Source organism: Cervus canadensis, chromosome 3, assembly GCF_019320065.1.
Source record: "Cervus canadensis isolate Bull #8, Minnesota chromosome 3, ASM1932006v1, whole genome shotgun sequence".
Lineage (NCBI taxonomy): Eukaryota > Metazoa > Chordata > Mammalia > Artiodactyla > Cervidae > Cervus > Cervus canadensis.
The window spans coordinates 90,905,066-90,932,596 of NC_057388.1; the positions used below are offsets into that span (position 1 = coordinate 90,905,066).

At 44.7% G+C, this 27,531-nt stretch overlaps 1 protein-coding gene across 1 annotated transcript in view; it reads right to left on the bottom strand.

Moving 5' to 3' along the window:
• Nucleotides 1-27,531, bottom strand: part of PLXNA4 (plexin A4) — a 471,238-nt gene that overhangs the window by 142,396 nt on the left and 301,311 nt on the right. Inside the window, exon 4 of the mRNA XM_043463742.1 lies at nt 24,925-25,056. Coding sequence (XP_043319677.1) covers nt 24,925-25,056 — 132 coding nt within the window. The remainder of the gene's footprint in view (nt 1-24,924; nt 25,057-27,531) is intronic.

A 27,531-nucleotide genomic window follows, 5' to 3' on the forward strand; every position in this document is an offset into this window, starting at 1 on the left:
CAAGATGGAATCAGCCTCTATCCCCAAGTTCCCATTTGGAAAGTTTCTTCTCTAGAGAGCTACTGGGCCCATAGTAAACGCTGAACAAATAAGAAATAAAATGTCATGTATTATATCTCTGAAATTTTGAGGCTTATCCTATTCTACCCCTAACTGATAAACTTGGTTAATCATTTTGATGTCTTAAATCCAAGACTATCACAATAAACTATATGCTGCTACCAAAGACATCAAATAAATACATAAGGAGGAAAGGAAGTTTGATCACTTGGGGAAAAAATGAAATATATTTGACAATGTCCCCACAGTGATGACTTGTATGTTGGTTTGTTTGGGAAAACTATGGAAAAGTGATCCCAAAAGGTTGAAGTTTCTATTTGGCATTGAAGTATATTTCTGAAATTCCTTTTAAAATGGTGAAAGAATCTATATTGGATTTATGATGATCAGAATTCTACAATGTATGAAGAAGCCAAGGTAAGGTCAACCACTGACATCCAATGATGGATGTAACCATCAAGCAGAGGTCAAAGAGGATAAGAACTGAACAGAGACCATGGGATTTGGTTAAGAGGCGGTCACAGGCTATCTTTTTAAGAGAGTAGTCTCATCAGAAAAGCCAGATTGCAAGGGTTGAGGAAAGAGTTGGCAGTAGAAAAAAATGAAAGTAGAAAGTCTAAACCACAAACTCAGAGTATTTGGTGGCAAAGGAAAGAAACGGGGCTGTAGTTTAAAAGAGAAAGCAAACCTTGAGTTTGAAGATGGAGGTGCAGGAACAAGGTGACAGGAAGAAATAGAAGATTAAAAACTGTGGACAGAAAATTCCTTGTATGTTTGAAGAGGGTAACATTCAGAAAACAGGGGGGAGACATTTGTTACAAAGAGGGGGAAGACATTTGTTACAAAGAGGGGGAAAACATTAAGGCTGCAAAGGGCTTTCCTACTGAATTTCTTATTTCTTATTTGAGTCCATGACATCATCATACAACCAGGTTCTGAGAATAGTTTGTTGAGAGTCGTGTGAGTAGCTCAGTTATGTCTGAATCTTTGTGACCCAATGAATTGTAACCCACCGTACTTCTCTGTCTTTGGAATTCTCCAGGCAAGAATACTGGAGTAGGTAGCCATTCCCTTCTCTAGGAGATCCTCCCAACCCAGGGATTGAACCTGGGTCTCTGCATTGCAGGCAGATTCTTTACCATCTGAACTACCAGGGAAGCCCAGTGGGCCAAACACCCCAAGAATCATCTTGAAATCCTTTATCTCCTTCAGTCTCCCCTATGTGCTGTTATCACCAAGGCTGTTTACCCTTCTAAACATCACTTAAACCTAAACCTATACCTATATGTATACCAGCCCCATAATTCTGATGGAACTATCATAATCACAGCTTTACCCATTACCAGCTGGGTGACTTCAGGTGAATTACAAACCTCTCAATTTCTCATTTAGAAAATAAAAATAAAAAATAACTACTTTGTAGTACTGCTGTGAAGATTAAATTAAATAAGTACCTGGCACAGTAATAGCGAACATATTCTTACTTGGTTTCACTAACTCTTGGTTTCCAATGTTTTAATTCATTCACTATGTTGCCATTGGAGAAGGCAGTGGCTACCCACTCCAGTATTCTGGCCTGGAGAATTCCATGGACTGTATGGTACATGGGGTCACAAAGAGTCAAACACAAATGAGTGACTTTCACTTCACATGTTGCCATCAGAATAATCTGTTTGAGTTTCAAGTATGTCACTCTCTTACCCTAGCTTAAATTACTCCAGTGAATCATTATTGCTTATGGGGGTAAAATCCAAATTTTTATTTTATTTTATTTTTAATATGTAGAGGGCTCTGTAATTCTAGATTGCACCTAGCCACAGATATCCCAAATGATCAGAGGCAGGCTCCAGATTTTCAACAAGGGATGGAGCTTTAGCAGGAAATGGTTTCCAGGGGTCTTACCTGCAGAACCTCAAGCTACAAAAAAGTCCATCTTCTTCCACATCCCCTGCTGGAGTTGTGACAGCCACTGACTTCCTGAACACTTGAGGAAGTATCTAATTAGGTCTACCAAGCTAGGCTGTATAAAATCAGGTAGAAGAGACTAAAATAAACCCAGGAAATGGCTAACATAAGAAAATAGAGTTTCCCTTCTATTTTCTGAATGTGTGGTTTCTATATGTGGTTAAAATATTTTAATTAGTGAGTGATCATTCTTACAGAATCCAAAAGGCTGCCAAGGCACCCCCTCCATTGATAGATACATGTTGTGTAGTAGTATCCTACTTATAAAGGCATCAGGGCCTCTAGCAGATCCCACTGAAAAGATCCCCATTGGCTACTGCAGGGTCACTCTGAAGCTGCCTCAGGTGGAAAGGGAGTGGACCTGGTCATGCTGATTATCCAGCTTTGTCTCCACCTAGAACAGAGAGTGTCTACAGAGGCAACATAAGAGAGAGGCTAAGAGTATAGACTCGTGAACTGTGTAATCTTGGGGAGGTTGCTTAACCTCTGTGCCTTGGTTTGCTATTCTGTAAGATGGGTCCAAATCTTGCCACAGACTGGGAGAAGATATTTACAGATCACCTACCTGACAGAGAGTTCGCTTTCAAAATACATAAAGACTCTCAAAATTCAACAACAAGCAAAGCAACATTCTGATGTTTTAGAAGAGGCAAAAGACTTGAACAGACTCTTCACCAATGAAGATATGGTACATGTACGCATGCTCACTCAGTTGTGTCCAACTCTTTTTCAACTCCATAGACTTTAGCCTCTAGGCTCCTCTGTCCATGGGATTTCCCAGGCTAGAATACTGGAATGGGTGGTCATTTTCTTCTCTAGGGGATCTTCCCAACCCTGGGATCAAACCTGTGTCTCCTGCATTGGCAGGTGGATTCTTTACCACTGTGCCACCTGAGAAGCCCAATATATAGATGGCAAATAAGCAAATGAAAATAAGCTTAACATCCTCAGTCATTAAGAAAAAGCAAAATAAAACTATGATAAGATATTCCTACATATCTATGGGGCAACCTCCCCCCAAAACAAAAACACCCCCACAAAAAAACAACCCCCCCCCAAAAAAAAAAAACAGACAACACTTATTGAGGATGGGAGAAAAGAACCATGACTCTCATAGTTCACTGGTGAAAATGCAAAATACAGCCAGGCTGGAAAACAGTTTAGTAGTTTCTCATAATACACCCAGAAATCCCACTCTTGGATATTTACCCAAAAGAAAGGAAAACTTATTCTCATATAAAAACCTGTATGAGAATGTTTATAGGCACTTTTCCCCAAACCAGAATCAACCCAGATATCATTTGATAGGTAATGGATAAACTGAGGTATATCCATGTCACAGGATATGACTCAGCAATAAAACAAGCAAAAACACAAATGAATCTTAAATTATGGTGCTGAGTCACATAAGGCAGATACAAAAGACTACATATTGCATGGTTCATTTGCACCAACTCCTAGAAGTGGCAAACTATAGTGATAGAATGACAATCTGTGAGTCTAGGTGTTGGTGATGGGCGAGGGGTTTGACTATGATAGGGCAGGGAAGGAATTTGGGGGATGGAGTGATTTCTGGAGACTGACATAAAGCTGGAAGAAATGGACAAAAGTGTACAATGAGCTAATATTGCTACTTTTATTTGAAAAGTTTCAGGAAAATTGATATCTAGAGAAGAAGAAATGTGTCTGAAGGGTATGGTGTTTAATGCTTTTGGTTAAAAAAAAAACAGGGGAAATTCAGCTTTTTAATGATATCTCACTGGCAGCTCTAAGATGTAGACCTGTTGAGAAACAATTTTATGTGTTTAGTAATTTTCTCAATGAACAGGTCAGCAATCTGTTATTTGCTGCATGTCTGTTATGGTAGCGTGATCTGAATAACTAAGTCTTTACATAATAGAAAAATAAAAACCTTTAAATCTATAGCTGAAAAAAAATGAGGGGATGGAAATGTCTATAGCAGGAAGAATTGATGCTTTTGAACTGTTGTGTTGGAGAAGACTCTTGAGAATCCCTTAGACTGCAAGGAGATCAAACCAGTCAATCCTGAAGGAAATCAACCCTGAATATTCTTGGAAGGACTGATGCTGAAGCTGAAGCTCCGACACTTTGGTGTGAAGAGCCTACTCATTGTAAAAGACCCTGATGCTGCAAAAGATTGAGGGCAAAAGAAGAAGGGGGCGGCAGAGAATGAGATAGTTAGATAGTATCACTGATCAGTGGACATGAATTTGACTAAACTCTGGGAGAGAACAGAGGAGCCTGGTATGCTGGAGTCCATGGGGTCGCAAAAAGTTGGACATGACTTAGCAACTGAACAACACAACAATATATCTAGATTGCAGTTGTGACTACATTACTGTATACATTTAAAAAAAAATTTAAGAACTATTTATTTTGAATTAATTTTAAACATAGAGAAAAGCTGCATAACTAGCACAAATATTTCCCATATCCCCTTCGCTCAGGCTTCCCTAATATTAAAAGCATGCATAACCACGTTGCCCCTGTGAAAACCAGGAAATTAACATTGGTAAAATACAACTAACTAAACTCTAGGTCTGATTCTAATTTCACCAGTTCTTCTACTTAATTTTCTATTCCTTTCCAGAACCTCACATTCCAGTCAGTTATTGTAACTCTTAGTCATCTGTAATTTTAAACAATCTTTCCTTGTCTTCATGACTTGGACACTTTTCACAAATACCAGTCAGTTATTTCCTAGAATGCCTTTCGTTTTGGGTTGGTCTGAGGCTTTTGCATAATTAGAATGAGTATATGCATTTTGGGCAAGAATGTTATAAAAGCGATATTATGTCCTTATCAGTGCATTTTCTCAAGGAACTCATCATATTGATATGTCTTGTTACTGATGATGTTAACTTTGACTAAGGTGGTTTCTCCACTGTCAAGTTACTATTTTTCCCCTTGAAGTGAATAAATATCTGGAAGAAATACATTGGGACTATACAAATATCCTAATTCTCCTCTAACTTTTGCCCATTAATTTCTGTATCCAATGGTGGATCCTCTCTGCAACAATGATTAGTGTAGTATAATTAAAATTGTTTTCCTCTATCTACATTTAAAATTTTTATTTTGCTTTTTAATTAAAAAATATTTTAAATAATTTTAGATTCTTGAGAAGTTGCAAAGATAGTATAGAAAGGTCCCATGTATCCAACACCCATTTCCCCCAATGATTACATTGTACAAAACTGTAATATCAAAACCAAGAAAATGACATTGTTATGAAGTATCTATACAGTTCTGTCATTTTATCACCTGTATAGATTCATGTGACCACCACTGCAATCAGCATATAAACATTACTACCATATAACTGTACACTTTAACAGGTGATTTTATGTTAATTATGCCTCAATAAAGCTGACAAAACATGAAGCCCCTCCATACACAATCACACAAAAAGACACTGCCAAGGTAACATTAAGCAATATGTAACCATTAGTGTAAAGGAGTATGTCAAGGCTATATATTGTCACCCTGCTTATTTAACTTATATGCAGAGTACATCATGAGAAATGCTGGGCTAGACAAAGCACAAGTTGGAATCAAGATTGCTGGGAGAAATATCAGTAATCTCAGATATGCAGATGACACCACCCTTATAGTAGAAATCAAAGAAGAACTAAGCAGCCTCTTGATGAAAGTGAAAGAGAAGAGTGAAAAAGTTGGCTTAAAACTCAACATTCAGAAAACTAAGATCATGGCAGCTGGTCCCATAACTTCATGGCAAATAGATGGGGACACAATAGAAACAGTGACAGACTTTATTTTGGGGGGCTCCAAAATCACTGAAGATAGTGACTGCAGCCATGAAATTAAAAGACACTTGCTCTTTGGGAGAAAAGTTATGACCAACCTAGACAGAACATTAAAAAGTAGAGACATTACTTTGCCAACAAAGGTCCATCTAGTCAAGGCTATGGTTTTTCCAATAGTCATGTATGGATGTGAGAGTTGGACTATAAAGAAAGCTGAGTGCCAAAGAATTGATGTTTTTGAACTGTGGTGTTGGAGAAAACTCTTGAGAGTCCCTTGGACATCAAGGAGATCCAACCAGTCCATCCTGAAGGAGATCAGTCCTGAATATTCATTGGAAGAACTGATGCTGAAGCTGAAATTCCAATACTTTGGCCACCTGATTCGAAGAACTGACTCATTTGAAAAGACCCTGATACTGGAAAAGATTGAAGGCGGGAGGAGAAGGGGATGACAGAGGATGAGATGGTTGGATGGCCTCACTGACTCAATGGACATGAGTTTGAGTAAGCTCCGGGAATTGGTGATGGACAGGGAAGCCTGGTGTGCCGCAGTCCATGGGGTTGCTAAAAATTCAGACATGACAGAGTGACTGAACTGAGCTGAACTGTACTATTAGCTCTAATCATTGTTGCTGTTTTATCAAAGAACATCTCTCTCCCATTCTAGATGATGTTCAGGCAAAGGGCAGTCCAGGCAATAAACAGAAGACAGGGTTTTCCCTGTCTTCGTCTTTGTTTTGTTTTTTCTGCACAATTTCCTGACTGTTGCTCTACCACATGAATTAGATCAAAATTAGTCATGGTTGGGACCTCCCTAGTGGTCTAGTAGTTAAGACTCCACACTCCTAACACAGGGGCACAGGTTCAATTCCTGATCAGGGAACTAAGGTCCTGCATGCCACTTGGTGAGGCCAAAAAAAAAAAAAAAAAAAATTAGTCATGGACACCTGGCCCTGTTGAAGAGTTCCAAAGTTATCTCCTACACATCTGCATGGGCTTCCGTTTGCCCCTGGCATCTCTCTCCATGGCAACCATCTTTCTCTTATTGAATGTTCCAAGTGCACCCTGCTTCAGGTCTCTGCACTTGCTGTTCCCTCTGTCTAGACTGTTCTCCTCATAGATACTTGATATTCACATCTCGTCTATTCAGAAAGAGCTTCCTGGGCCACCAAGCCTAAACCTGCCCCCTACTGCTAATTCCAGCTCACTCTGCCACGTGACTCCTGTTTAGCACTCAGCACTAGAAGAAATTATCTCGGTTGCTTATTGGATGACTTGCTCACTGTCTATCACCATCCCCTCTAGAATGTAAACTACAGAGATGCATAGGCATCACCTGTTTTGCTGTATCTTTCCTATTTGCCAGCTGACTATGGTCATACCCCTAGAAGACTTTCTTGCCACCTTCCTTCTCATTTCTCTCTCCTTTCTTCTCTTTCTTTAACTCTCTTCATGATCCCTCCCCATTCCAACTTGGGCTTCCCTGGTGGCTCAGAAAGTAAAGAATCCACCTGCAATGTAGGAGACCTAGGTTCAGTTCCTGGGTAAGGAAGATCCCCAAGTGAAGGGAATGGCTACTCACTCTGATATTCTTGCCTGGAGAATTCCATGGATAGAGGAGCCTGGCAGGCTGCAGTCCGGGAAGTCACAAAGAGTCAGACACTACTGAGCAACTAACATTTTCACTTTCAGTCCAACACATATCCATTGAGATAAAAATTAAGTACCTGATTACATTGGAGAAATCACTAACAACCACTTTGCAGTCTTTTCCGCATTAACTTCCTCCTTCTCAACTCTTTTTCTTGGTTCTCTGCCTGCCCCTGATGGGTGTTTGCAGGAGAGACACCCAGAAAGGAGGACTTCCACTAAATTGTCTCCATGCTTTTTTTTAATGAACTGATTTAAGCCAATAGGAAAGGTTTCCTAGGAAATCTGCACCATCCTCACTAGTGCCCTTTGCCCCACTTCAATCTAGTTAGCTCTGTTATTATTATTTCTGTGGAAGAGCATATATCTGGGCCATTAATTCCATGTATTTCTAGGGGAGAAGGGATTGAGAAGAAGGAAAGACTGATTACTTATCAAATAAAAGACATTTCTCCTCCTTTTAGACAGCCAGGTGGATTTTTCTGAACTCATTTCTATGCTGGAAATGTGGCAGCTGCTCCTGAAATGAGTCCTCTGTGTTGGGGTGGGCTCTGTTCTTACGGCCAGTGGGTAATAGCATTTCCTGATTTATGAATTGGCACCTGGGGGGAGGTGCTGAGCTCCTGGATGGATTCATCATGGGGAGAACAGCCGTATAAATAATCCTATCACATAAAATTATTGTTCTCATTTTGATTTTTTTAAAAAAATTCCTTTTCTGTAGGGGTGGTGTTTAGAAGATGTTAGTGGGAAAGCAGGAGAAGAATATGTTATTTGGCCCTCTTTTTTTATATACAACCAAAAATGGACAAAAGATATTCTCCAGAAATAGTGACTTGTATAGAAGACAGCGGGCTTCCCTGGTGGCTCAGATAGTAAAGAATCTTCCTGTAATGCAGGAAACCCAGGTTCGATTCCTGGGTCGGGAAGATCCCCTGGAGAAGGGAATGGCTACCCTCTCCAGTACTCTTGTCTGGAGAATCCCATGGACAAAGGAGCCTGGCAGGCTATAGACCATGGGGTTGCAAAGAATCGGACACGACTGAGTGACTAACACAGACACAGACAGACGATAGAAGACAGTAACCCACATGGTTTCATTATTTGGGGAATCCTTGGAACTTGGTTTAGAGCCCGTGCCAAGGTCTTGGCCTGAGATGACATGTAGAGTATTCCAGCTCATGAGTTTTGCCTGGACTCTGCTTGGGATATATATATATATATATATATATATTTTTTTTTTTTTAATTGGTAATGAGAAGGTCATTTCATGGAGATTTCCCCCTTCTTCCCCAAATCAGTGTGGGGATTCATCTGAAGATCCCAGATGCTCATTGAACATCTGCATGGTACAAATTATCCTCCAGGCCTGCAAAGGCAAACTAGCAGGAGAGTGTCACGCAGAGTTTGGGGGTGAGAATGACGGGAAGGGGAAGCAGGTTTGAAGCATGTACAAGATTTCTCTGGTGAGAGGTCATGGGGCATCCTGGATAGATGGCAAGATGGAAGCAGAGGCCCAAGGTGAGGGCGGACACCATGAAGCTGAACAGAAAACTGAGGACTGTTGGCAGTTCACGCTTCATGAAGAAGATCCTTCTCCCCAGTGAACTTGCAGGCTCCCGGAGGACAAGGACCCTGCCAGACTTCTTCTGTATCCAGCTCTCTTTTCCCCCTGACCTTGAGATTTAACACATAGTAGGTCAGGAGAAACCACACTGTTGTCTATAAAAGGCCAGATAGTTTATACTTCAGGCATTGGCGAGGTCATATGGCCTGTCTCAATTACTCAACTTGCTGTCCTGGTAAAAGCAACTGTAGATGAGACGTCCATGAATGGGTGTGACTGGGTCCCAATAAAACTTGATTTACAAAAGCAATGGCCAATCAGATTTGAACTGTCGCTTGCCAGTGTCTCTAGTAGGTCAATAACAAGTGCTTGTGGAATTGAGTTGAAAGGATATCACTTAATAACATGTTTCTCTCACTTTTAAGAAACATCAAGTATGACCTGACAAAGTTAAAGAGTTATTTTCTATGCAGAGAGACTTCCATGGTACTCTTAACATACAATCTGTTATATAAGCATATTTTAAAGGAAGATCGCTTACATAAACCTGGAATTCCCGAATCTTTAATAAGCAAGATGTTGCACAAACACCATCTCCTTCTGTGACACTGGGCTCAAGAGGGTGAAAATAAAAGGACAAAATCTGTCTCTTCATTTTAATGGTCTAGAGAGGAAGAGTGCCAGGAATCTGGGAGTGAGAACCAAGGGGCTGAGAGGCAGGATTCTTTGGTGTGTGTGTGGTTTTTGGGAGGCAATCAGCAGAGGCTAGTGAGCAGCTCTAACCAGTGTGTTTAACCATGGGGGCTTCTGTTTATTGCTCTAATTTATTTCTTTGTTTCCATGGCAGAATAAACTCCAAATTCCAGGGGTCAACTAAGCGGCTGCCACCAGCCCATGTGTGACCAAAAAAAAAAACTTGGTGCCATCAGTCAATGCCAACTAGTTAATAATGACCAGCCTTCTTGCTAATGGCCCGAGGCAGGGGTCCTCAGGCATCAAAGGTTTTAGCAGAAAGACGTGCAGGCAGCTGCGTGGGGAGGATGGAGCATTTCTGCTGGCCACTTTCAAGGGTGTATCCACCCAGGCTCAGCTCTTTAAGAAGGTAGTAATTAATTTTACTCCCTTTGGTGCACACGGTGAATGCAGCAGACTCTGGCATTTGGAGAGCCATTAGAGCCTTGACTCACCTCAGGTTTATGTCTATAACTGAGAAATATCAAGATTACAAGGCATTTCAGAGGTTATGTTCAGTTCCCACAGAAAGAAAAGAAACTTTCAAGTGTCAGGGCCCCAGGCAAAAAGAGGCCACTGCAAATAAAAGCTGTTCAGGACTCGGCTGGCCCTGAATCACACAGTGTCTCTTGCAAACTGCAGGTGGTGAGGACAACTGCTAAACAGTCAGCTTCTAGATGGCATTGATGTCTTTCACATCTTTGTATGTTCCCAGAATGGGGACCTACACACAGGCTTACAGGGACAAATATTTCCAGACCTGTTTGTATACTGTGGTCATCTGGACAGTTTCCCACCTGGGGAGTGGTGGCATGCAGTGATGCTGGGAAATGCCTGGAGGAGACGTGTCCTCCAGAGTCCGGTGCCCTCTGGTCATGGGGGGACCTCCAGCCTCTAGAGAGCTGTGCAAATAAATTTATTTTCCATGTGTACCTTAATACTCCTAAAGGAAATCAACCTTGAATATTCATTGGAAGGACTGATGCTGAAGCTGAAGCTCCAATACTTTGGCCACCTGATGCGAAGAGCCGACTTATTGGAAAAGACCCTGATGCTGGGAAAGACTGAAGGCAAAAGGAGAAGGGGACGACAGAGGATGAGATGGATAGATAGCATCATCGACTCAAGGCACATGAATTTGAGCAATCTCTGGGAGATAGTGGAGGTCAGGGAAGCCTGGCATGCTGCAGTTCATGGGGTCACAAAAGAGCTGGACACGACTTAGCGACTGAACGACAAAACCCCCTTAATAAAATAACAGATTGGAAAGAATGGATGTGGTGCACAAATGAGAAAACAGAGACTCAGAAGTCTAGAATCACATCAAGCCAAGCTTTGATTCCAGTTTCAGTTAGCCTTACTCTGTGTCCAATGCCTGCCTACCAGCCCACAGCTGTCACACCAAACTGTTAACAAACAGCTGTTGAAGCCAAACTGTTGGAACTGAGAAATCGCTTGACTACAAACTAGTGGAGGAGCAGATGATGTCATTAGCACGGCTTGAAATGTGAGCCAGAAGTTCAAAGCTGAAGTCACCTTACTGCCAGTGTGTGCAAGTTATTCTCATTGCCCCCTAGGCCAGCGTGTTCATTCCAACCAGGATTCCAGGACTCTCGGCAACTGATAGGCTTTACGTTGCAACCAAGGGCACACACATACAGGCACATATATAGTCTTACGGATAGCACTTATCCTTACTATGTTTGATGGACACTGTTCTATTTGATTTTCCTCTATTCCATTTAAAAAAACGTTCTGGTCATGACCCTTTAAATTGATTCCGTGACCCACTAAATTGATTTCTCGACCCACTAATGTGTCATGACCAGCAGTTTGAAAAACACTGGCCTGACCCCATTCCAGCTCTGCCTCCCTCCCCAGAGAGGGGAACGGGGAAGGTGGATGTGGAGAAGAGTGAGATAAGAGATTGGGATAAGTAAGGAGGGCGATGGGAGGAAGGTCAAAAATAGGATAAAGGAAAGAGTGGCGATGGGATGAGACCAAGGAGGAAAGAGTGGGGACTGGAGACATGATGAGAAAAGACTGACTCTGGGCTGGCTAATTTCTGTCTTTGTGATGATTCTCACCAGGCTTCCCTGGGGGCTCAGTAGTAAAGAATCTGCCTGCAGTGCAGAAGACACAGGAGATGTGGGTTCAGTCCCAGGACCGGGAAGATCCCCTGGAGGAGGGCATGGCAAGCCATTCCAGTATTCTTGCCTGGAGAATCCCATGGACAGAGGAGCCCGGTGGGCCGTGGTCCTTGGAACCACAAAAAGTGAGACACGACCAAAGCAAACAAGCACAGCACACACACAGTGATTCTCAAGCTCCAAGGTCATTCTGAGCATTTAGATGCAAGAATTGTCCCCACCACCTTTCACAGCATAGCCATGGTAATGCTATCTGCTTATCTGATGCTCATCTGTCAGCATCATCTCAAATTCCTTACTGTTGCTCCCACAGGGAATTTTCAATCTGCTGTTCAGGGATCCTGGCCCTAGAAAGATCTAGAAGGCATTGGGCAAATTACTGAGGAATAAAGAAACTGACCACAGGGACTCCACCCACATGGATGCACCAACTCACAGAAGACTATGAGCTTCTGAGCTGGGTCTAAACGAACAAACTCTTGGGTACAAAGGAGGTTGGTTTAAAAGGTAACAGGAAAGTGAATATCAGAGATTGAGATGAAAGCAATTTATGAAACAGCTGCAACTTTACACACTCCAATGACCAGTAGGTCTCTAGAGAGTTTTGATTGCATACCCCATAGTAAAAAACAATTTTTGAGCATACACTTACAAAGCTCATATATTTCTTTACAAAGAGTACTTATTAACACCATTGCATTATTACAAAATGAGGAAATAATGAAGTGAGATAAAGATAAAATACCATCTTAATTTTTATTTTCTATTATTAATGAATGATACAAACATTTTACTATCACCATGAAAATTATTACAAATAGTGGTGAGACTGATGTGTTGGGATTGCTTTCATTACTTTTGAAAATACTTGTTTAGCACTTTGTGATACGGGGTTTTGAGGTCTAGGGTCCAGTTTATTTCAATACTTTGCTTCAGTGGCTGTCATAACAACAGCAAAAAGACACTTCATGTAGACACAGAGATGCAAAAAGTACACTGCTGGCTATGCTGACTAAATCAGGATATGTATATATCTTTTCAGTTTCATGAACCAATTACGTGAAGATTCTTGTTGAAATTCAGCTAATAGATTTCCATCTTTTCTGATGTCAATCATCTGTTCTTTTAACTAATAGGAAGATGCTAAATTTTTATATTCTTTAACAAATGGGTTAAAACTCTCAGAAACTACTTAGAAGGTTTTAAGCAAGTAGAAGATTCTATTTTCAAGTTTTTAAAGCATTGAGATATGAGTTTTTAAAGTGTCATATTTCCTCATTATCAAATCATATAAAGGTGAAAATATTTCCAAACATCCTTTTTCTCTTCCCAAATGGTCTCTTCTTGCCCTAAATGCTTTCTGAAAGTAGTTACTTTCTAAATCATTGTTAACACATTGCCTTTATATTGAGGGGGCAGATGAACTGTTGACGTTTTCAAAGTTATCAGCAAAGTGGCATAGTTCTGACAGCTGCTTGTCAGAACTGAAAAGGTCAGCAAATGTAGAACATTTTGATTCTTTTAAAAGAAAACTCTTTATATTTCCATAATCTGAAAACCTCTATGTTGTACAAAATAAATTTTCATGCTCACTCTCAGCTCATCGCAAAATACTGTAGATTCTATTTAAAGGATTTTTTAAAAACAATATTGACAGTATCAGTTGCACGTACATATTTTCTGTCATATATGTGAAACTGAATCAGTCAGTAAGACCGCCAGTGTCTACCACTGGGAGGGGTAGGCCCCTCCACATACCTCCATGCCTTCTAGACACATAAATGGCCGATGTATAGACCAAGGCAGGAAAATGGCACACAGTATTCACTGTGTATTAAAAGAGCAAAGCCTAATTTCCTATTTTAAATAGAAAAATAAATAGACGTTCTAACATGTCTTCCCTTGCACCATCTGATCCTTCTTAGCACCATTTAGCATCAAAGTATACTTTAAGACCACTACAATAAAGAGAAAAAAAGGGTAACACATGTTAAAAGTTTGGTCTTTGGTGTTTTGGAGCAAGCATTAGTTGCTCAGTTGTGTCCAATTCTGTAATCCTATGGACTGTAGCCCGCCGGGCTCCTCTGTCCATGGAATTCTCCAGGCGAGAATACTGGAGTGGGTTGCCATTCCCTTCTCCAGGGAATATTTCTGACCCAGGGATCGAACCCTGGTCTCTTGCATTGCAGGCAGATTCTTTACCATCTGAGTCACCAGGGACACCCCCATACTTAAATGAATTGTCTCCTCTAAATCATTGTGAATTGAGGAATATCAGGTTATCAGCATTATTGAATTATTGAAGAGAGACTAATAAAGATCTGAGAACAATGGCTCCTGCATTAGGAACCATCTGAAAAGATGCAAAGTGGTATAATCTATGAATCTCAGGTGAGAACAGTACACATCTGAATGGTGATAGTAGGCAAGAGGTAGAACGTTAATAATTTTAATAAAATTGGTGACTCTCAGAGAACAATGAATTGAGGATTAAGGGTGGGGCTAAGTTCAGAGTTGAAGAGGGCAGAAGGAACCTAGGATGGAGGAGAGATGGTCCTGGGAGCACTTATGAGCAGAGAGAGCCCAGGGGACAGTGGGGGACAGTGAACTAGGAGAGAATCTTAGCCCCAAAGTCTGGCTGTGACTTTAAGGCAAAGATCAAAGAACCCTCCTTTCCCAAACTCAGAGGAGTAAAGACCAAGGATCCAGTCTGTGCCTACGAATGAAACAATGCAGAAGATGAGACCAGTGCCAGGCCTAGAGCCGGGCAAACAGCTTGAGAGAAACCTGGAGAGGCTGGGAAGAGACAAAAATGAAGACTTTCCCAGTGAAAGTTCCACCCTGAGTGCTCGTGGTAAAGTGAATTTTGTGGTCAAAGGAGTCTGGGAGACATGACCTCCTAAATTTGCCAGCGCTCCCCTAGCTTGGAGATTTAGCACACTGATGCTCTAAGAAATGCTACCGTCAAGATATCTGCTTACCCACTGTTGTTTAGTTATCAAGTTATGTCCAACTGTTTTGTGATGTCATGGATTGTATAGCCCACCAGGCTCCTCTGTCCATGGGATTTCCCAGGCAAGAATACTCCAAATGCATTAGACCAAAGAAGGCTTTTTATTTTTTAATATCCTGCAAAACTTTGGCTCTGAGGATGAAATTTGGGGAACCCTGGACTAGCTGATGTTTAAAGTGGCGCCGAGGCAAGGGACAAGCGGGAGAACCTGTGTATGTGTCACAGTTCACGTGTGTACTGCTAGTCTCCTGAGACTTCCTTGTCTTAAAGAGAGTGAACGTTTATCGCCAAGTCACGTGGACTCAAGGGGGCTGCAGGGAAGTAGGATTTCCCTGGAGGGGTCTCTCCTCCTACGCTGAAGGACCCACAGATGTGACCCCCTTCCAAGGTGACATCTCAAGGAAGTGAGATGTGCACAAATGGGCCACTAGTGTAGCCTCAGTGCCTTGGCTCGGGCTAGGAGCCAGAGCTGACATGGGAAGTGTGGTCCATGGAGGCTGCCTTGGTTTGCTCGCTGCCATTTTAGGCACCAAAAAAATAGGCCTCACAGGTCTTGGAGAAGACAAGAGTGAGCTTATGAATGAGGGAAGTAAAAATATTATAGGTGGAACTTATTTCAATAAAATATAGGCACCCTTCTAATAGAAAATATTAATAATAAAGATGGAAGCCAAGAGTTGTTGAGCCCTTGTTAAGTGCCAGGCCCTGCACAAAGAGTTAAATATATTATCTAATTTATTCACTGTAACCACTCAGTCAGTGGGCACTAGCCCATCCCTGTGTTACTGCTGAGAAAAATGAAATACTCAGAAGTTAAATAATTTGCTCAAAGTCATATAGGTAGAAAGTGGCAGAGCCAAGGCCAGAAATCAGGACTGGTGGTTCTGGCTCATGCTGTGGACACCCTCAAGTCACCCAGAAGATACTAGAACGCCTTCCACACCAGCACAGAACCCTTTCTGAGGATGATATACCTATTTCTCTATTCCATTGTTTTGCACAACTTTCTTTAAATATCCAGACAGTCTTTTCCTCAACCAACATACATTCCCTTGAAATGATTGCATCGTCTCTGAGTCAGTTTCAAATTCATGTCTCCATTGTCTCCATGTAATACTTGAAAGGCAATTACAAGACAGATCAGATATAATTCTACTATTTGTAATTTCTACTTGTATACCTATATTGTGTTTAGCAAAGTCATGTGATGCCACTAATGCCAACTAGTCCTCTTGAACAATGGCACAAATTAACACGCGTCTACTTACTTTCGAAAACTTCTCATCAATATTCAAACTGAGAACACAGCTCACTTAAGGAGCCAGTATTTCTCTTTTTCTGCAGAACTTCAAGCACAACTCAGACCAGTTCTCACCGAACTTAACCACTTCCATTCAGACGCCATCCATGGAGGAAGGGGAGAGGGGTGGGATTGTGGGGGATGGTTTCCATCTGCTCCCATCCTGGGTTAGGGGATGGAGGTGCCTGTGGAGTTGAGGCTTATCTTGGGACACATACCCTGAACTCTGTCTCCAGACCGGAGTCCTTGCAATATCCACCTAAGCTTCAAGGAGAGTGTGCCCTTCGGGCTAACATCGTCTCTCCAGGACCCCCAGTGCACAGGGCTTCCCAGGTGGTGCTAGTGGTAAAGAACTCACGGGCCAGTGCAAGAGACATAAGAGGTGCAGGTTTGATCCCTGTGTCAGGAAGATCCCCTGGAGGAGGGCACGGCAACCCACTCCAGTGATTTTGCCTGGAGAATCCCATGGACAGAGGAGCCTGGTGGGCTACAGTCCACGGGGTCACAAAGAGCTGGACATGACTGAAGCGACTTAGCATACACGCTGTGGTTCTAGGGCAACCCCAGCAGTTGGACCCCTTTCTTTTCAACACCCTGTAGGCTGGAGTTTGCATCCATCTCACTCCCACAGAGCTTCCAGAATATACTTTGCTCTGCTTTTCTCTATTCTGCACAGTGCCTGGCCCTGCACTGGGCATACAGTAGGCACTCAATAAACACACATGGGGAGATACCTGAAAGGTGGCAGAGACGCAGCCCCTGGCCCTGTCTGCCCATGCTGTGGAGTCTCCGCACATGCTGCTGAGTGGGATGTTACAGGTCATTGCCTTTACGACAGCACTTCAAGTGCCCTGAAATAATGGGGACCCTGGCACCGAGCGGAGAGAGGATCTGATTGTCAGACCAAGTGCTGGAGACAGATGCTGAGTGGAGTTCGGGATCAGAGGGCTGCCAGGCGTTCCCCTGATCACCTGGCCCTCGGGTTTCCTGTCTTTCCTCCCACTCCACCCCCTCTCTGCCCACCCCTGCCCTCCCTTTAGTACTAGCTCTTCTTTAGTTCAGGGCACAGAGAAGGAGAACAAACCATTTTCCTGTCTGCCCTGGAGGTCCTGACAGGTGAGGAGCCAGAAGCTATTCAGATGCCCAGTCTGTGATGACCTCAAGTCCTGCGGGGCTGGACTCAAACTAAATGCCTTCCCCGGGGCTTCCCTGGTGGTGCTAGTGGTAAAGAACCTGCCTGCCAATGCAGGAGACATAAGAGACCAGGGTTCAGGGCCCCCTTCCTGGGTCAGGAAGACCCTCTGGAGGAGGAAATGACCACCCACTCCAGTACTCTTGCCTGGAGAATCCCATGGACAGAGGAGCCTGGCAGGCTACAGTCCATGGGGTCACAAAGAGTCATACGCAGCTGAAGTGACTTAGCATGCATGTACAAGCAGAAGCACAGTTATGAAGATAACCCTGCCAAGGCCTTTGAAGGGATGCAGCTCTGTCTGATTGGGATGGGAAACCCCAGGCCCCCAGCCCTCAGTCTCCTGGTGCTAACAGATGTGAAGGGGGTGGTGCTCAGGCTTTTCTGGGGGATTCTAAACGGGATTGGGGGGGTGCCCGGGGATTGTGGGGGGAGGGTGGCTGGTGGCTGAAGGTGAACTAGCTTTTAGCCACCAAAGGTTAAGTGGTTCGTCTGGGTGTTCCTAAGAGTATTAGCAATAATAGTAATGACAATAGTGATACCGCCCATGCCCGACACTTTACATGTATTACCTTTAGTCCTAAAAGCCCTGAAAGCTGGTTATTATCATTTGTGCTTTCTGCATGAAGACACTGAAGCACAAACTCTGCTTGAGTGACTTGCTCCGGGGAGCAGAGCAGATGAGCTCTGAGGGTCAGGGTGAAGCCCCATCTACATGGCCTATTCCTTATCGTTCCAGGGTCTCCATGCCGCACACATTTCTGTCTGCCAGTCACCTCCATGGTCATCTAACAGATGCCAGGCCACTGTCATTCTCTTCCTCTTACGGAGGCTGCTGAATTCGACCCTATTCAGAAGTTAGAGGGTTTTACATTTTTTATGAGTGTCCCCCTCTCATAAGGAGTTGGAAAAGGAGTGTGGGGTTAGGGTGTTTTGCTACCCACTCCCCTTATGGGGTATCCTGGCTATGTCTAGAGCTCTGTGTACTCCCAGGATGTTCTAGAATAGAAGGGGGCTCTTGTCCCAATGTGCACTGGACTGGGAGAATAAACCAAGGGCCCTTCTACACGGGGCAGTGGGGTGGTTCTGAGTTCTTTTGTTTTTATTTGTTTATTTATTTGGCTGCACTGGGTCTTAGTTGCAGCATGCGACATCTTTAGTTATGGCATGTGGGATCTAGTTCCCAAGGCTCTTGCATCGGGAGCACAAAGTCTTAGCCACTGGACCACCAGAGAAGTCCTGGTTCTGAGTTCTTACCATCATCTGCAGTGTCCCAATCAGCTCATCCCACCCCAGCAAGCCTTTTCGATTTCTAAAGCTTATTTTGGTGGCCAAGGATTGGGATACAGAACTGTCCTGCTGGGAAGACTAGGATTTGAAGAGGACTCTCGGCCCCTTTGAGAGCTCCACGGTCCTCGTTGGAAGGGGGGCCTGGAGCAGACCTTGCAGGATGAGCTGAGCTGCCTTCTAGCTTGACTCCTCTGCCAACCAGCTGTGTGACTCTAAACAAGCCATTTACCTCCCTGGGCTTCAGTCAGCTCATGAATCACAGCGGGAAAAGCAGCAGGAGAGAGGAGAACCTGAGAAGCCTTGAAGGCTTTTCCAGTCCCAAGGTTTGATGGCGCTATGGAGAATTCAGCTGCCAGCACCGGAGTGTCGAACCTGGAACAGGAAGCCTCCTCCCCTGCCCAGGTGCCTCCCAGGAAGTGGTTCTGCCATGTTTTCAAAATTAATTAATCGATTGATTTGGGGCTGATTTTGGGTTTTCGTTGGTGTGTGCACGCTTTCTCTAGTTGCCGTGAGCTGGGGCGACTCTCCAGCTGCGGTGCACGGGCTTGTCATCGTGATGGCTTCTCTTATGGCTGAACATGGGCTCTAGGGTGGGCAGGCTTCAGTAGCTGTGGTGCACGGGCTTAGTTTTCCTGCAGCGTGGGATCTTCCTAGACCAGGGATTGAACCCGTAGCTTCTGCATTAGCAGGAGAACTCTTAACCCCTGGACCACCAGGGAAGTTCAGGTTCTGCCTTTGTTAGAAGGAAGGGAGAAGTAGAACATCTCAGTCATTACACACAGGATGCTTTGGGAATTGCTCCAGACAAGTGGGAAGGCTTCCACCTGAGTGAAATTGGGGGAAACAGGGCAACAGCTCTTCTCTTTTTGGAAATGCCTGCGGTGGCTCATGGGCTGTCGCTTGCTCTCAGGCCTGCACTTCAAGCCCCCTCTCCCGGGAACTATCGGGAATAGCCCTGTCTGGGTACCGGGAGCAAATGTCCAAATGGTCTTGTCAGAGTGTCAGCCATCCAGATGCAAACTGGAGCGGACACTTCGGCCCAGCGGGGGCGGGAGGAATAACATGTGCCTGGGGACCCAGCACCAAGGGAGGGAAATCATTCTTACAGGAGCCATCACCTTGGACCCCAGGACTGCACTTGTATGAGACCAAGGTCCATGGACCTCTGAGCTTGTCAGACTTCATGTCGGCTAGTCTCAGAACATCCCGGGAGGCAGGTGGGGTCAGGGAGGGACACTGAGGCACAGAGGGGCAATAATGGTCTGCTTATCACACAGAGGGTCCTCGGCAGAAGCGCCACCCAGAGAGGGTGCAAGTCCCAAGGGACGTGAGCCTGTCTTGAACCCCAGTATCACCTTCCCCTGAACTGAGCTTCCTTCTGAAACTCACAACATGGTACAAATCATTTACAAAGCATCCTTTCCCCAAACCCCTCTCTCCCACCACGCGTTCTTCACCATCTCTCAGTTTCACAATCCCAGGCAAAGAGCTCGAACAGAAATACAGAAAACACAGATGAGGACAGGGGTCCTCCACAGGCCCCTTCACTTTGATGTCCTTGCTCTCTGGGGAGCCTTCTCTGATCACTGTGTTTTTAAAATTTCAAGCCGTTCACCCTGACCAGTCCTCCCGAATCCCTTTACATTGCTCAATGGCATGTGTTACCTGATAATCTACTATAGGACTTTTTAGCAGGTTGATTCTTCTTGACTGTTTCCTCTTGCTGAAACCACAAGCTCCTAAAGTCAAGGATATTTATGCTTCTTCACTTTTAAATCCCCAGTGCTTGAGCTCGTGTTCAGCACATAGTAGTTGCCTAGTTGAGTCAATCTGTTGAGTGAACGAATGAATCAGGCCTGGGCGATCCATTACAAAGCAACATGGCCTTCGCTGCTCCCCTACTGGGTTATGATGGGGCCAAGTGGACCAGATTATGATGGGCCCCTGCCTGACCCTGCTTTCCTAGGTAACTCCAACCACAGGTGGACCCACCTCCTCCGCTCCTGCAGGCATCCGTATCCTGGCTCACAGCTAGGCCTAGAGTGCCACTGCTTATGAGAGGGACAGGCTGTGATGTCTCCAGGCACCTGAAGCTGACCCACTGTCAACAGGAGTCAGCAAAACAAAGAGCTCTGTGAGAGACAGCTTTGGCCCAAACACAACTGAAAGTGTATCTCATGAGCAGAAACATGTGTTCAAGGCCCCCGGCTCTCAGGCAGGGGAGAGGTGGAGCGTGGCTGGCAGGGAAGCTGAAATTTACTGAGAAATCTGCCACTTGCTCTGAGGCTATCAAAGAAGACACTTGCCTGGTGGGGGTAATAGCTGCTTTTCCTCCCCATAGGGGGTCGATCCAGGGTGCCTGAGGACAGCCACCAGCTCTGCCATCTCGTCTCTTCGTGCGTCTGCCTCACTGACACTTCTTCTCACTTCCCTCCCACCAGTTTGGCAGGTTTTTATCGCATTGGTTTCAGTGTATATAGATGTTCCCTGGGGAGTGCAGCAGTTGCAGTAAATATACCATATACATTCATGCAGACTGATGGAGACACATAGAGTCAGACACAGGGGAAGGTGTGTGTATGCACACACACACATACCCACACACACCCTCTAGGGAGATACCCAGAGTCATGCAGAAGAAAGGACAGAGACAGAAACATAATATAGCAGAGCAACAGACAGGCAGACCTTGACAAAGTGACGCTGATACCTAGCAGGGAGCACTCAACCATTCCCAAAAAAGTGTCCATGGAAGGCAGCCCCTGCTGGATGAGAAATAAAGGGGAACTCATATATCCATAACAACAGAAACAAGAGCTGGCTATGGAATTCTTCAACTTGCAAATAATTGTAATAGTAGCTCCATTACTCTCTTCATTCGGGAAATTCCAAAGATTGTGGTAATTCTGTACCATAAATAGGGTGGAGACCAGGTATGTTTTTCTTATTTTAAATCACAATATCACAGTTAAGAATATTACATATAACTAGCACGTGAGATGTATGATATTATTATTTAAGAGATAAAGTAGGCTATTTAATTTTAATCAGCAAGTTTATATAAGGGAAAACACAAAGAAAAAAATAGTTCAGAACAGGGCAAAAGTCGTGGCAGTGATAAACAGGGGACTGAAGTTTGGGGGGGTGTTTCCTTTATCCAAAGTGTAGTCTTTTTATTAATTATCTAAGTTCAAACTTAGGAATTAAAATAAGCAATAAATCGTTTGTATCAGTCCTTCTCTTTTCTAACTCTGGCTCAGTGAAGACGCTGGGGGTTCATTCATTCATTCATCAGAATAACTATAAAGGGTTTAAAGTTGAGGTTTAGACAGATGAAGAAGACAAAGAACTGTCCTCCATCTGCTGACAGTCTGGTAGGAGGGAAAAACAAAGTCATCACGTGGAGCTATGTTCCTTCTATGTCTATTTTCTGGAAGTTCTTATTTTTTTTTAATCATAAATGGATATTGAATTTTGTCCAAAACTTCTCTGCATCTATTGCGATGATCATATGGCTTTAGCTTTCAATTCGTTAAAGTAATTATCCTTCAATTAAAAATAGATAAATAAGAAAGTCATCACGGCTCAGTCAGAGAAGAGCCACCATAGAGGTGTAAACCCCAGGTCAGGAACAGCTCAGTGGAGAAGGTGGCAGCAGAGCTAAGCTTTAAGGACAAGAAAACATCAGCCAGATGAGAAACTGCAGCACGTTTCAGGCATAGCCGACATCAGTGTCATCAGCCCATACCCTTAGCTTATCATCCTGGCCTGCAAAGAGTTCTAATCCTTCATGACTCACTCACTTGATGCCCTGGGGCCTGCTATATCTCCAGATGTATTTACTAGGCTGCTCCTGTCCCGTCAGAGCTGCAGGTTGTGGGTTCTTGATTTGCTCTCCACTAGGACTGGATCCCTGCTCAGGGGCCTGGCTTGACCTTGCCCTGTGCTCCACCCTTCACAGGTCACCCAGAATCTTGATGCCCGACTCCACACGCAGCTAGGTCCACACACTCCTGGTGCAATGTCCTAAGAATAAGAGCCTCTACTGACCGAGTCCTTACTCTGTGCCAGGCTTGATTCATGCTGCTTACATGCATTACATCATTTGATCCATGGAACCACACTACTGGATTTTAGCATTACCTCCATGTGCCAGCTGAGAACAAGGAGAGTTTACAAAGCTTAACAGCTCCTGAGATCACAGTTAGCAAATGGCAGGACCACGGTTTATGATCAGATATCCTGACAACAAGGCCTGGTTATTTACCCGTCTTGCTACCTTACCACTCCCCACCGAGGATCTGCAACCCCAGTGGATTGTTGGCCCAGATATCCGGGCTTTGGAGCTGTGATTTGGGTGGCAGCCACCCCTTCTCTGTGAGAAGCAGCGCCATGATGGATGAAGGCCTTGACTCCATCTACTCCTGCCTTCTTTCCAAAGTGCCCATAATCTAGCGCTCCCAGCAGGCCTTGTGGGTCAAGCATGAATGGGTGCTGAACACTAACTGTGCCCTCAGGGAAGTAGGACAGCTGAGGTCAAGAAGCTTAAATCCCAAGGCACCATCAGAGGGGGCTCCATACAGCTTTTGTATTTTCTTCTTTGGAAGTCTTTAAGTCTCAGGTTCAGAAACCCTGGCTTTCGGGTCACGTAAGAAATCCTGAAGCATTCAATGCTTGTGGAGGTATTGGGTCTTCTCTCAAGAATTCATTCCGCCAAGGAAAGCTACCTCCTCTCAGCATCTAGGGCCTTGGAGGTAAGCAGGGAGGGAGCGCGTAGGCCCCACCGGAAGGGAACAAGGAATGAAAGCAAAGCAGCAGTTTCATACGGGTCCTGACTCCTGGGATAAAAGGCTCCTCTCTCAGCCCCACCTCAGGCCATTCCCCGGCCACGGCAGCCTCAACCAGGACACCACAATGAGTCCCAGTGTGGCTGAATGGGGGGGTCCCACACCCCGGGAAGATGTCATCAAGCTCTGGGGGAGGGTGGAGCTGCTGTGGGCTCCCAAGGCATAATGCACAAGCCCTGTGGGTGGCATAATGTGGTATTTATCTCCCCCACTATGCAGAGAGGGGACAATCCAGACTCTGTCAGAAAGGTCCTCTGGGGAGTCCAGGCCTCGCTAATGAAGATGAATAAGGCGGGGAATCTGCCTTGGCCGCTCAGAGCTAATGTATACATATTCATGGACTGGGAGGACAGCTCCCAGGATGACCCATCCTCCAGAGAGGCGATGGAGGTATGGCAGTGCAAAGCCACGCTTGGGGTGGGGCGTTTCTTGCAGGGTGGAACACTCTGTGAATTAGGGAACCACAGCACATATCCTTAATTGGACCAGATTTCCAAAGCAAAATTGATTCCTCCACCTGCTGCAAACTTCTGAGTCCTGGCCTAAGCTCAGGGACCCCTGAAGAACTGAGTTCACAGCTGAGTTCCAGAAGTAACTCCAGCTTTGCCATTTCCTACTCCACCTCAGCTAATAGCCATCCCCACACCACATTTGTTCTGCCTAGCATGGCTTCATGGAATTTGCTGGAGGTTCCATGTTAGAGTTCTTGCTGCTGTTGTCTAGCCACCCAGTCATGTCTGACTCTTTGCGACCCCATGGACTGCAGCATGCCAGGACTCCCTGTCCCTCACCATCTCCCAGAGTTTGCCCAGGTTCATATCTACTGCATCGGTGATGCCATGCATCTTATCACACAAAGGCTCAGGACACATGCCACCGCATCTCATTTCACACACACAGACCTTGTTTTCAGAATCTCCATCCATCTGACTCTTTCATGATCTGCCTACAACTATTTTGGGGGGGGGGGAAGGTGACAAATCCTTGCCCACCAGAGACCTCCAGGGTCCATGAAGGTGACCTTGGTAGGAGATTATACAGTGTTGTAGGAAAATCTAGACCAGAAACTTGAGCATCCGTACCGCATTTCTTTAAAAGAGGGCAAGTGTTGGCCCTGCCCCTACACACACCATCACTCTGAAGTCAGTGGATTTGTCTTTGACTCACAGATATTTTGATATTTGAACGGTTTCATTCCCTGTTTCAGGTGCACTCAGCCTCCGGCCCCAGGCAGCAGAACAGAAAGGATATACACTGAGCCCAATAAATCAAACCCCCTCTCTGCAGCCAGCCTCCTGTAGGTTTCCACGGAGCCACAGGCTAGTCTTTAGCGGCAAGATGAATGTCTGGCAGAGCGCCGAGAGCCTTACCTGCCTTTCCGACATGATGTAGAGCTGCTCGCGGTCCTTGGAGAAGGCCATGTCCCGGAGCACGGGGCCGGGCTCCACCACCTGCACCGTTTCATACTGGAGGGCGTTGCCCCTGGGCCCGTCTACCCGGATCTGTGGACAAGAGGAAGAAGAGAGTTCAGATGTGAGTTCAGATCCTGAGCCGCCCGTGGTCCAGCCTCAGCCGGGAGCTTCCCTCCCCATGGGCAAGGGAGGGGGGTGAAGTGAAGTGATGGATGTAAAGATATGGGCTGATTCTTTGAAACTGGCAGCCAGGATCACTGCTGCCCTTCGCGGAGAAGCCAGAACCCCAGAAGATTCACACCAGGTGGATTTGTTCTGTCTATGAACCCACTGGCTTATGCTTCAGATTCTGGAATAGATGTAGGGTCCCCAAATCCCCTAGAGTTTCTATTTATGTCCCCAGTGAAGGGCATGTGGGCATTCCAGGAAAATGTGCTTTGGGCATGAGTCATTCTCAGTCTTCCAAGAACACTTAACAGACTAGGTCATCTCTGGGCCATCTAACAGTCCTTCCTGGAACTGCTGGAACAACGTGAAGACCATGAGGAAGGACTATTGTCCACATTCCCCAAGGCTGAGGACAAGTCTAGAAAAGATAGGACTTTCCCAACGCCATCCATCCCCTGATTCAAGGTGCTGGCCCAGGTCTTCAGGATCATCACCACTCTGAGCTCACAGATTTGCCATGACTATTGATGAGCACTAATATTTCCATCCACATAAGTTGGGATCAAACATCACCATCCATATAAGAATGTAGGAAGGTGAGGAGAATGCGAGAGGTAGATGGGGAGAAGCAATAGCTAGGAGATCACCAAACTTGATTAGATGCCATTTGTACAAGTCTCTATAAGATAATGTGGTATAATTTTGGAAATTTCAATAACAAAACTAAAGAAAAAATCGTATTCCAAATATTCCCATTATATATTCATTTTTAATTTTAATAGGTAATTCTTAACTTTTTATGAGCTCAAGGAGAATGGCAGAGCTATTCAGAGGGATTAAGTTACAGAAAGGACACCATATTAATGCCATCTGATAACATCAATTCATCCAAAAGTCTGCTGTCTCTCATTTCTGTTGAATTCACTGAACTCTGACACCAGGGTGGTGTGTGATGTATGTATTTGATGTGGGGTTTGTGCTAGCCGTTTTGCTTGTCTTCCTCTTAAGCACAATTTTTCAGCCCTTCCTAGACATCAGGTACTGGGAGATGATTTTATACATGATTCCTTATTGATATAATCTTCTCAAGAGCTTTTTTGTCCTGGCTTGCATGGCCCCTTCAGGATCCATTCCAACCATTCTCACCTTTTAGGTGGGACTGGACCCACCCTCTGCTTCCTGGGCTGGTCTTCGATGGGCAGAAACAAATAGGTTTAATCTCACTCTCTGGCCACAGCGATGGAGAGAAAGCAGACCCAAACCATTCAACATTTGCAATTAGAGTGAAGCAAGGACTATGTCTTGTGACAGGGGAAGAGAGCACCTCCCCTCACCCTTGATAAGATCAAAGAAACAGGTAGCTCCCAGAACTATTGGCAACCCTCTTGTTATAAGAACGGGGTTGGGGGCTGGAGCCAGGGTCAGGGACAGAGAGGAAAAGCATTGGTCTTTGGTGATGTCCCTGAGCCACTGGATTAAAACAGCCCCGAAGGTTATCATGTGTCCAGGCCTTTCTAGCTACTCAGGATGTTTCCTTATTGTTAAAGTAACAGAAAGGTTTTCTGCAACAGCTAATGATATGTTCTGATAGAATTGATGGGGGAAATGGGACACAGTACATTAAATAAATGCCCTGAGCTACCAAATCCGACAAATGAATGAGGATCCAGTCTGACCCTGGAATCTGTATTTTTCCTACCACTCCAGTTACATGAGGGACCCTGTTCCTTATTGAGGTTCACATTTACTTTCTAGGGGTACCACCAAAGGCAGGGGCCTCTGGTATGTACAAATTTCAGAGGCTTTCGCCAGTCATTCCCAATTCTGAAGCTGAAACACTTGTGCTTGACAAATATTTATTTTTAAAATGAAGAAATGAATGAAGTTCAAATCCTTCTTTGCAGATTTTCCATTAAGCTCAGGAAAACAACAACAATAAGGGGAAAAAAAAACAAGCTGGTGAAGGAATTAAGAAGAGACATGCTTAGCCGTTAAAATCCAAATGCCTGGGAATCCAGTAACCCTCCTCCTTCTGTCCCCACCCCCAAGCCACCAAATGTCCACCCTGGGCAGGTCTTTCCTTAATCTGAATGAAATGGGAGCTCATGCAAAACCAATTGGGATTACCATCCAAGTCTGACCGCGCGGTGATGGCCTTGGCCTCCAGCCCAGCCAGGCTGCCTCCCCAGCTGTGAATCACCCTTGGATCAGCAGCACAAGAGTGATCCTGTGCAGCCTGGCTGGTCTCCAGCCCCTCAAGGCTGCCAGCAGGAGCAGGCACCCCTCGGGGATGCTGGCAGAAAGGAGTCCCCTCCAGTGTCCTGTGTTGTGATCCCCGAGGGAAACTGGATTCAGTGCCTAAGTGACTGTATTTATCACTTGGCTCCACCTTCCCTG